Raw genomic sequence first — 12,042 nt, 5'->3', positions numbered from 1 at the left:
GCTTTTTACAAATTGCTGAGGGTCACAGAATTGTTTTATTTTAGGCTAGGCATTTAATAAACTTTAATTTAAAAAATAATATTTATTTTACGTGGGCGTTTAGTAAATTTTCTTCCAAAAAGGGGGTTGGCTGATGCTCGGTCCTGCGCTCTCAGACATGCGAATACGCAATGTTACTAATGACTGGAGCTGGACTTGGCCTCATATCTAAATTCAGGGTCTGTCAGTGAAGCAGAGGGCTAGCTGCTGGCGACAGCATTAGCATCCTGTCTCTGACTGCTGATAGCTGGTGTCTGTGAGATGGCTGATTTCTGCTCTCTCTGTTTCTTGATCTTCAGTGATGGCTGAAGTAGGTGGCGGCCCCCCGCCTGCTGAGGTCAATGGATGTTGTTGGTTGTGATGAAGTGCGAACCGTCATCTCGGAGACTCTGTATGTGGATGTTAATTTTAGTTTGCGTTTTTGAGAATTCTTTGTTATTTATTTGATCTTTGCTGTTGTTCTGGTCTGCTGGAGGTTTCTCCCTCAAAAACACATCTGAGGGAGTTGTCCCTGACCTCTGCTGTCTCGGTTCTTGCTCAGGGGGTTTGGTGATGTTCGCTCTTACCTTCTGAAGCGGCTTAAGGCGACTCATGTTATGATTTGGCACAATATAAATGAAAATGGACTTTGGGTGTGATTGTTGAAGTGCTGTGAGACTGTTGTCTGAAGTGTGCCGCTCGTTTGCAGACGGAGGCTCAGCTGGAGCGAACAGTCATACAGTCGCATGGTGAGTTTACATCTCTATTTAAAAAACAAAACAAAACCCTCCTCTCACATGATGTCAGGAAACTTATTAGTGTGTTTCTGCAAGACAATGTTTCATATTACAAGACAAAGAATTTGTTTTAGAAATAGTGATTTTGCATAATAAAGTCGTAGCTTTGACATTTGAATTAAGTTCTAGAACCTATTAATATTAAACACAGAGGACAGAAATGGACTTATCCTTCATAATCTCACAGTCAGGGTTTAATTTTCCTCCTTTGTTCCATACAAACGCTTCTGACCTTCTTTAAAGAATAACACAAATGTTAATTTGACTTAAATTGTAATTTTGATGAAATCCAGCCTGTACTTTTCATTGATTCTTGCTGTGTTTGTTTTCGTGGCTCTTTCCCACCCAGTGCGCCTCAAACTTGAACTGTGGATGTAATCATCTTCAGCTGCAATTCGGCTGCAGCTTCAGTCCTCTCACTAACAAATGACAGAGGCAGCTGACCTTTGACCTTTTTTAAGATTTTTTTTTTTTTTTGTCAGTTATGTGTTTAAAGAAGAACCAAATATGGGAAATTACACAAAAATACAGATTTGATCATGTGTGTATGTATGTACACTGCATCCAGAAAGTATTCACAGTGCTTCACTTTTTACACATTTATGTTACAGCCTTAGTCCAAAATTGAGGAAATTATTTTTCCCCTCAAAATTCTACACACAAAACCCCATAATGACAACAAGAAAAAAGTGTCTTAGACATTTTTGAAAATTTATTAAAATTAAAAATTAAATTAGGAAATCACATGTACTTAAGTATTCACAGTCTTTGCTCAATACTTTGTTGATGCACCTTTGGCAGCAATTACAGCCTCAAATCTCTCAGTTCCTGTTGCTGGAAAACATCCCCACAGCATGATGCTGCCACCACCATACTTCACTGTAGGGCTGGTGCCTGGTTTCCTCCAAACATGATGCCAAAGAGTTCAATCTTTGTCTCGTCAGACCACAGAATTTTGTTTCTCATGGTCTGAGAGACCTTCAGGTGCCTTTTGTGCCTTTTACTAAGGAGTGGCTTCTGTCTGGCCACTCTACCCTACAGGCCTGATTGGTGGATTGCTGCAGAGATGGTTGTCCTTCTGGAAGGTTCTCCTGTCTCCACAGAGGAATGCTGGAGCTCTGACAGAGTGACCATCCTGTTCTTGGTCACCTCCCTGACTAAGGTCCTTTTCCCCCGATTGCTCAGTTTAGATGGGCAGCCAGCTCTAGGAAGAGTCCTGGTGGATCTGAACTTCTTCCATTTACAGATGATGGAGGCCACTGTGCTCATTGGAACCTTCAAAGCAGCAGAAATGTTTCTGTACCCGATTTGTTTCTGTATCACATTTGTGCCTCCAAACAGTCCTGTCTCAGAGGTCTACAGACAATTCCTTTGACTTTGTGCTTGGTTTGTGCTCTTGACTGTCAACTGTGGGACCTTTATATGCAGAGAGCAGTGTGTCTTTCCAAATCATGTCCAATCAACTGAATTTACCAAAGGTGGACTCCAATTAAGCTGTTGAAACATCTCAAGGATGATCAGTGTTAACAGACACCTGAGCTCAATTTTGAGGTTCATGGCAAAGACTGTGAATACTTAGGGACATGTGATTTCTTTTTTTTTAATACGCAAAAATCTCAAAACTTTTTTCACATTGTCATTATGGGGTGTTGTGTGTAGAATTTTAAGGAAAAAATTGAATTTCATTCATTTTTGAATAAGACTAACATAACAAAATGTGGAAAAAGGTGAAGTGCTGTGAATACTTTCTGGATGCTGTGTGTGTGTTTAAAAAAAAAAACAGTTCATCTTCTTTCATCAGTTGAGATCAAATGTCAGATTTAAAGAAACTGTCTTCAACAGCTCTGTGGTTCTGATGGACCTTCAGTGTCCAGAAAGTCTGACCAGGAGCTGTTGGGTTAATCACCACTGGGTTCGGACTGTGAAAGAAAAACAAATCCTGATGTAGGACCCTGAGAATGTTTCCACAGGCAGGTTAAATTCCTGTGGTGGAAAAGAGCCATTTTTTCTGCTCCTGAGTATCTTGTCACCTTCAGACAACTTCACCAAACCTTAAAGGGCCACAGTGGTTGTTTAAAATGAAACAACCTGCCTCACTGTTTACTTCTTTCCTCTCATTGCCAGAATCATCTGGTTTTAAAGGGGAGCATAGATATCTGAGACAGTGATGTATGAAGGCACCAGATTCTGAAGAGTGTTTATTAACTTATCACTGATGAAAGAATATCAGTCTCCTCAGAGTCTGATGGAATAAAAAAATACCCCATTTTCAAACATGAACAATGTTTTTATTTTTTTTTAATTGAGGAATGTCAAAATACTTCTGACAGAAGTCAAATATGGCATGGCATTTTTTTGTATTTTACCCACACTGACTTTAAAAAACAAACTATCATAAAACATTCAAATGAGGAAAGAAGCTGGAAGCTGCTGATGTCATGAAGTTCATTACTTGTTATTTAAATGTTGCAAACACCGTTGTGGCTCTTGTGCAGCTCTAGTCTGGTTTTATTAAAGCTTAGTGCAGCCGGCCGGCTCAGGGCAGACACACACCACAGTACACACTCAAACCTCACTCTGTCCACAAACCAACAAACCGAAAGGCACAGATCCCAGATCAGTTATTTTCTGGCAAAGCTGCTGCTTATCTGGCATGTCTGAGTCAGCTCTCACCGTTCTGTGTGCCGGTGACCATCGCTCCACACCAACGTGTTTGTATGAAGTTCATTTCACACTCGCGTACTTTCAGATGGCGCCAACATTGACCTACATGTTGGGGATGACATCAGGGAGGACTCGAAAGTCAGCGAGTGCTGTATCTGTCCTGGACAAAGTCTGCGTGACGACACCCTTAGGTTTTCTCCACAGATCCAGAACAGTTGACATGAAGCCTACATCTGGATCCATGGTGACAGCAGTGGCAGCACTGATTCTGCCTATATCACGACAAACCCATAATTGAATAAAGAGGTGGAGCCTGGGTGATGAAAGAAGCCTGAACATGCCCCTCTCGTTGAGTCTGAACCAGCTAAGCTAACAGGTTAACCTAAGTTTATTTTTGGGGACCGTTTGGTGCATCTCATAACTGTTTACTTTGTTGTGGACATTAAAAGTTATGAGCTGCTTATTTTCTCAGTAATTGTACATGAACATGGCTTAACAGAGTAGGCTACCTATAGCTGCTCAAAGTGCTAATGCAGCTCGCATACAACATTACATTAGACAAGAGTTTGACTTGGCGTGACTGTTCCAGCGGAGACGTCTCAGATGGTCTGTTTGGACGTCTGACCACGAAATGACTGATTATTTCAGGTGTTTGCAATCAAATATGACAAACAGACACATCAAGAGGCGGAGACACTGGGCTCAGTCACTGTCACTCAAAGCAACCACACCCACAATTATACAGAACTTTGTCTTAAAACATCTTAAACTAAGAAGTTAGAAAAAAATTCAACCATCGTACAGTCATCAGAGAGGAGGAAACTATTCATAGAGACCAGAACTGTTTTTGTCACAGGCCGTAAACGTTTGCTTGTGCTCTAAAGCTGGACATTTTAACATGGACTCCTATGGGAACCTGCTCACTTTTCGAGCTAGTGTCAAGTGTTCAGTCAAGGAAATGCAGCTGTTTCTTCTTCTGGGTGGAAAAGCTTTTCATCTTAGTTGTCCAAGTTTACCACTTGGTGAGTTCCTGGTCTCTCTGCTCTACAGTACCGGTTCAGGAGCTCCTGATCGTCCAGAGCTGATCTCATTCACCTGAAAAGGTTCAACCAGCTGATACTGAGATAAAAAGAAAAAAATCCGCCACAAGCGTCCGCCATGTTTAGCTGTGCAGCTCTGCCATAAAACAACAGTTTATGTCTGTGCCCAAAAGCCCCGCTACAAGCACATAGAGCTCCTGTAGTGTGTGTCTGGCCTAACGCAGTGCCCCTGCTGTGTGCGGCGCCCCCTTCAGGCCTGTCAGAGAAGAGCGTAGAGGAGGTTGTAGCTAAGCAGGCAGCTGTAGGCTGGCCGGCTGCTTTGTGTCCATTAACTCCCTGCTTTGGAGCAGAGCTGGAGATGGCACTGACCACTGAGCAAGAGGAGAAGAGACTGCTGAGGGAGCAGATCCACCACCTGGAGGTACGAATACACACCGACTCAACATGCGGCCAAACTATAACAAAACGATGCCAACAGTCTAGGCCGTTCACAACAGCTGGCTGCTGTTTGTGGTCATTAAATACATTAATGTGGCTGTTGTACCTTGATCAGCAAAACAATGGTCATCTTCTCTGATCTGGTTGGTGGTCAGTGAAGCTGAGTGGTACCTGGGCCACGTGGTACCATCTGTATCATAACACAAACAGTAGTTATTACTAACGGGATGCGATTTCTGTGTCCATCATAAAAACCTGGGGATAATTCGTCTGTTGTCACTGGGGCGTGATAAAGGTTACCCTAGTGAGCACAACGATGTTCTGTAGATTGTCAGGCACCGTCTCAGTCCACCCAGCTGGAAATGGCCGAGGTTGGAATGTGTAACTAGGTGTCAGGTCTAGGGGGAGTCCTGGACTCTCGTCAGCTCCACGCTATGGTATCTGGGGATGAGTTCCAGCCGGTCTCTCTCTGTGTGGGAAAACAGATTGTTGCTAAGTAGGGCCAAACTTGCTCGTGCGTGAGAGCAGCCAGGAAGACCATCTGACCCATTTATCAACCTGGCAGCACCAAAACAAGCTGCTAAAGCCGGAGCAGAGCTGACGACAGTGTGTGGGTTCTTGGCTGGACTGTGGAGGACTGGGTGTGCTGAAGAACATGTCGTAAAGTCCCGAAACAATGGAGAGAATAAACCATTGAGATGAAGAAGAGTCCGATCTGGGAAGATGAGCAAATCCAGAACTATGTGAGAGTCGGACTGGCTGGTGTTGGTGAACTGCGTCCACCACTGGGTTTCATGAGGAAACCAGCACCGTGCACGTGCAGACCCTGTGCTGACTGCAGCCTTGAAAAATGAAATTAATAATTTATGGATGCACATTCTTCAAACATCCACCAGGTGGCAGCACAGCACCTGATGTCTTGTATTTTTTGAATGCAAACCCAGGTTTTTCACACGATTCAAACTATTTCAGAGCAGTGTTGCGAGGTAACATCCCTGATTTATGGTACCAGTGACACTTTTGGACCCACCCACAGCCGCACATTGTCCTGTTGGATGTTTGGTCATGGCTGCTGTGTTTCTCCCCCCGCGGGTGCTAGCTTAGTTCTGCTTGTTCCATTAGCTTAATGCTGCTCGTTAGCAGATGCTAATGTGAATGGTAGAGCAGACATTCATTCATTTTCTATTGTATCCACTTCCTCCAGTCGAGAGTCACAGGGGAGGGGCGAAGCCTATCCCTGCGGTCATAGTAGTCCGGCGGCTAAGGGACAAATTTTAGGGGAATCATGCACTTTTATACAAAAGCGCCAAAACTTCATCAGAGGTACTTTATAGTGTCCTGAAGTATATAAGATCGGGAGACATTGAATCCATGAACGTCTACACTCTAAAAACTTGGGTTTAAGAGAATAACCATTTTCAGCCTTCTACAGCATATAATTCATGACAAACTCTTATCCAGATGTTTTTTTAAGTTCATAATATAAACTTGAAGGTTATGAATAATGTATTAAGGCTAAGTAGGAATGCTTCGAATGTACTTCAGTGTGCTTACACTCTTAGAAAAAGTGTTAATCTAGGGAAAGTGACTAAATATTGTCTAACTCATTGTGAATATCAATATACCTATGCAGTATAGCTGTTTGCGAGCATAGGGCAAAGGAAAGATGCTACTCATGCACTCTAACATATTTACACTCTAAAATAAGTGTTTGAACTGAAAGAAATGTTTTTTTATTAATGACAAGAAATCAATTTTTTTATGGCCATAACCATTATTATTATTACTATTATTATTGTTGTTGTTATCATTATTATTTTATGTTATTGGTATTAAGATGATTATCACCATATTTTTTAACTGAAAACATTGTAAATACCTGGTTGGCAAACTTCCTAGATATGCACAAATGTTTCATGAATATTTTTAATGAACTACTCTCTACAGCTTTCATGCTAGGAAGATCACAGTGACCTAATTTTATGTCTGAGGTAGAGGCCTGTTAAAGATCCCTACAGGCCTGAAATGAGTCCTGTACCGCTTTCCATTTTGAAACATACCACCCTGCTAATGTATAAGGATGTACGACGACGTATGACGCCACACGACGGACGATACATGATCACATAAGCTCAGTATAGCTTTGCACTAGTTGCAGTAGCCATTCTCTACAGCTTAACAATGTCCAATCTTGATCACTGGCCCCTTCCATAATAACCATATGATTGTATTGTCATATGAATAGCAAAATATACGTACACTGTATTATAACCATGCAAACACCCTTTTAAAAAAAGCAGGATACAGGGCTAAAATCAAATGTCTCCCGCTTTGACATGACTTAATATAACCTAAAGAGTCCCTGGACAGAGTTTGGCACTTTTGTAAAAAGTGCACGATTCTATCCCTTAACTGCTGGACTATAGGACAAGAGGCGGGGTTCACCCTGGACAGGCTGACACTCTGTCGCACGGCCACATATAGACAGACCAACAAACACAAATACGGTCAAAGACTCCAGTCCACGTAAAACCTGCAAGTGTTTGGAGGTGTGAGGAAGCTGGAACACCCATAGAGAACCCACTCTCGGGGAGAACATGCAAACCACATAGGACCAGGCAGGACGTGATCAGAGCAAACAGGTCTGTGGGATTTTATGTAAGCGGAACAAAGTTGTGCTTAGGATTGAGCTGGTGCATCAAAGTTCACTGACTCTTTCCATTGTCTTTTGGGACAGAAGGAGCCAGTGAACTTTGATGAAACAGGGCTTTGTTCCGCTTACATAATGTCCCACAGACATGTTTTCTCTGCTGTTCGTGTTGCATTTAGGATTGATCTGTTTCATCAAAGTTTGCCCCAAAGTAATCACTTCATCCTGACGACCTGCCTGTTTTAATTTGGTGAGTTACACAATGACATTTGTCTTGAGATCTCCTTCACACAAGCTGGGGTGGAGTCATTCATTCACTCACTCACTCTCTCACCCACTTACCTACATTTTTGCTGTCAGTGCTGCTGCAAGTACTACAACCTGCCGCTAGGGAGGAGCAGAGTTTAAAGTCAGCTGTTGTATCTTGTGTCTTTGTAGTTTTATTCCACAACGTAGATGTCTGAATGCATCCAGCACACCTGATCATTCACAGATCTTTGATCACGATCATTTACATGTGTGGCAGCATTTTGCTCCTCTGTCGGGAACAGATCATCCTGCAGCAGTTGGCCAATCAGATCACAGCGTGCACTGTGGCTGCTTTTTGCACGTTCAAGTTCAATGTTATGTTTGAGCCGACTCTAAAGACCTGCAGCAGTTAAATGTCATCTTTAATTAAAACGGGTTGAGTGATCATTTATAATAAATATGTTTAAAAAGTTGTCCTTTTTTCCTGAGTATTATTTTTTTTTTCTAGGCATCCAAACAGACAGAAATCACCAAACTACAGGAAGAACTCACCAAGGTAACAATAAAACCAGACCACATCTCGGCTTCAGTCACCCACTGGAATAATAACAATAATAATAATAATTGTTTTTTTGAGTGGTATATGTTTGATAAGGCTAAAATATGAAAAATCTTTCTGTTGGTTGAAATGTATAATTTTTAATGTATAAATTTATATCATTTTTAGCATGAATATATAAACAGAAAACTAGACAATTTTTTTGAATGCAGTGAGTTATGACAACAACTCATGAAATAGAAATGTAAAATTTATTTTCTGTTTACAGGTTTCAGACAAACTTAAGAAGAAGCAGGAGAGGTGAGAAACTATTTTTAGATCATGTTACCAGTTGTGGTATTATAATATGAAGAAAACAAAAATGAGTTTTCATTCACAAAAACACATAAAATCAACAGTCGCCCTCGAGTTAAGACAAGTTTGTGATCTGGATGGTGGACCCTCACAGTCATACTGGAGGGGGCTTGGGGGCATGCAAAACCGGCCTACTTGTGCAGATGTGGTAGACATGCTTTGTGGACTTGGGGAAAGGCCTGCAGGGTGCTGTGAGGTGTCTTGTAGGGGCTGGTGCAGGGGTATGGTGTACAGTGCGGTAAAAAACTATTTAGTCAGTCTCTGATTGTGCAAGTTCTCCGACTTAGAAAGATGAGAGAGGTCTGTAATTTTCATCAGCTGTGAAAGACAAAATGAGGAAAAAAAAAAAATCCAGGAAATCACAGGATTTTTTTTTTTTAAATATTTGTAAATTATGGTGGAAAATAAGTATTTGATCAGTAACAAAAGTTCAACTCAGTACTTTGTAACATAATCTTTGTTGGCAATGACAGAGGTCAAATGTTTCCTGTAAGTCTTCACCAGGTTGCACACATTGTAGCTGGTATTTTTGGCCCATTCCTCCATGCAGATCTCCTCTAAAGCAGTGATGTTTTGTGGCTGTCGCTTGGCAACATGGACTTTCAACTCCCTCAACAAATTTTCTATGGGTTTGAGGTCTGGAGACTGGCTTGGCCACTCCAGGACCTTGAAATGCTTTTTACGGAGCCACTCCGTTGCCTGAGCGGTGTGTTTGGGATCACTGTCATGCTGGAAGACCCAGCCACATTGCATCTTCAATGCTCTCACTGATGGAAGGTTTTGTCTTAAAATCTCACGATACATGGCCACGTTCATTCTTCCCTTAACACGGATCAGTCGTCCTGTCCCCTTTGCAGAAAAACAGCCCCAACACATGATGTTTCCACCCCCATGCTTCACAGTAGGTATGATGTTCTTGGAATGCAACTCAGCATTCTTCTTCCTCCAAACACGATTTGAGTTTTTACTAAAACGTTCTATTTTGGTTCCATCTGACCACATGCTATTCCCCCAAAACTCTCCTGGATCATCCATATGCTCTCTGGCAAACCAGACGGGCCTGGATAGGTACTGGCTTAAGCAGGGGAACACGCCTGGCACTGCAGGATTTGAGTCCCTCTCTGCGTAGTGTGTAGCTACTTTGGTCCCAGCTCTCTGCAGGTCATTTATCAGGTCCCTCTGTGTAGTTCTGGGATTTTTGTTTACCGTTCTCATGATCATTTTGACCCCACGTGATGAGATCTTGCGTGGAGCCCCTTATCGAGGGAGATTATCAATGGTCTTGTATGTCTTCCATTTTCTTACAATTGCTCCCACAGTTGATTTATTCACACCAACCTGCTTGATTATTGTAGATTCACTCTTCCCAGCCTGGTGCACATCTACAATTTTCTTCCTGGTGTCCTTCGACAGCTCTTTGGTCTTGGCCATAGTCGAGTTTGGAGTCTGACTGTTTGAGGCTGTGGATAGGTGCCTTTTATACAGATAACAAGTTCAAGCAGGTGCCATTAATACAGGTAACAGGTGGAGGACAGAAGAGCTTCTTAAAGAAGACCTTACAGTTCTGTGCGAGCCAGAAATCTTGCTTATTTTTGGGTGACCAAATACTTATTTTCCACCATAATTTACAAATAAACTCATTAAAAATCCTACAGTGTGATTTCTTGGATTTTTTTTTTCTCATTTTGTCTCTCATAATTAAAGTGTACCTATGTTGAAAATTACAAACCTCTCTCATGTTTTTAAGTCGCAGAACTTGCACAATCAGGGACTGACTACATACTTTTTTACCCCACTGTACCTGGTGTGCATCCTGGTTTCCATATTCTCTGACTTTCATCAGACCTGTTTCCATTGGATGTTCAAGTCCGTCAGGGCCGCCTTTGTCACTCGCCCTGTGTTCCAGCCTTTCATGAACAGGATTTCAAGGCGCTCTCAGGGATTGGAGGGTTTCATGACCTCAAAATCTCATCTCTGCTTTTTGTGGAGGATGTGGTTCTGTTGTCTTCACCAGATGATGACTTCTGGTGTGCACTGTGCAGGTTTAAGGCCAACTGCTCCGGCTGCTGAGTGGCAAGTAACCGGGACTGAATCCCATTAAGAATAATATTTGCGAGCAGTGTAATACCCCTGTAGTTATTGCACTCCAGCTGTCATCCTTTCTTCCAGTCCGTAGGGATCATACTCGTCTCTCAGACTGAAACATAAATCGGTTGCAGTGCCAGGAGACCAGCATCTCCACCCGCCTGCAGCAGCTCAGCTCCAGTGCCACAGATCCCCGGAGCTTTCCTTTGCTCTGCTGCTTCACGGCCTTTAAGATTTGGTGGTTCACTGGAGAATCAGTTATAAGAACCCTGTCACTGGAGATGTTAAACATCTCAGCAGGAACATCGGCTTCATACAGGTGCTCCAAGGTGACAGTATGGCAGAGACATCTTTGAAGACTAAAAAGACCTCTCCCACAGGTTTGGGTTTGGAGGAAGTCTTTTGTAAGCAGGCCAAGGGTCGCTTAACCACAGACGGTGAGTCACCTGATCACAGATTTGTCCAACAAACACCTTGTCTCCCACAGGACCACAGCAGCCTGTTTTCTCAGTTCCCTGTCTAACCTGGAACTTCCATCAAGCTGTGTACTGCGCCTCCACTGGATGGTGTTGTGTTATACTGTGGTCTGTTTGCGGTCTGGAGTGACCGTGGCAGTCGTAGCGAGGTGTCTGTGTTCCATGTCTTGGTGGGCTGAATGTGAACGTTTATAAAACTTGTTTGTGTCTGTTTTAGTTTTCAGCGCTTGCAGGGCGAGAAAGAAGCTCTGTACAACGACAGCAGGTCAGCAACAACACACATATACACCATAACAGTGATACCCCTGCTACTTGTACTACCACAGATATTATATCATGGCTGAGTAGATCCTTGTCATTTGATTGGTGCTTTGTATGTCACATGACATGGATTAATTCAACCCATTTGCGTTGCATTGCATTTAGAGTGCAAATTTGGTTCCATACTTTTGGTACCATTACACTCTTGGTAGTACACGCACAAGCGCCGACCAGGTTGCGTGTGTGTGTGCGCGCGTGTGCGGGGGACAACGACTCTCCTGAGACATAATTTGATTGAGCTAACTGACGCTGCTAATTCTTGTAAGACACACACAAAACAAGTGCACTGTGCTGTCTGTTAGCAGGAAGAGAGAAAGAAAACCTGGACTCATTTCTGACATGATTTTTTTCGCTGCACTGAGGACATACACAGTTGACTGAGCCGGTTGCG

At 42.7% G+C, this 12,042-nt stretch overlaps 1 protein-coding gene across 1 annotated transcript in view; it reads left to right on the top strand.

The window, feature by feature from the left end:
• The window catches only part of LOC117506095 (GRIP1-associated protein 1-like), a gene marked incomplete at its 3' end in the record, with an annotated part of 56,760 nt that overhangs the window by 21,334 nt on the left and 23,384 nt on the right, over nucleotides 1–12,042 (top strand). The window contains exons 8-12 of the mRNA XM_034165609.1: nucleotides 728–767; nucleotides 4,870–4,940; nucleotides 8,365–8,412; nucleotides 8,684–8,715; nucleotides 11,548–11,595. Of these exons, the coding sequence (XP_034021500.1) occupies nucleotides 728–767; nucleotides 4,870–4,940; nucleotides 8,365–8,412; nucleotides 8,684–8,715; nucleotides 11,548–11,595 (239 nt within the window). The remainder of the gene's footprint in view (nucleotides 1–727; nucleotides 768–4,869; nucleotides 4,941–8,364; nucleotides 8,413–8,683; nucleotides 8,716–11,547; nucleotides 11,596–12,042) is intronic.

The sequence above is a fragment of the Thalassophryne amazonica genome, unplaced genomic scaffold (assembly GCF_902500255.1).
Source record: "Thalassophryne amazonica unplaced genomic scaffold, fThaAma1.1, whole genome shotgun sequence".
NCBI lineage: Eukaryota > Metazoa > Chordata > Actinopteri > Batrachoidiformes > Batrachoididae > Thalassophryne > Thalassophryne amazonica.
The sequence above is the reverse complement of the archived record's forward strand: the minus strand, read 5'-3'. Positions and strand labels throughout refer to the sequence as shown.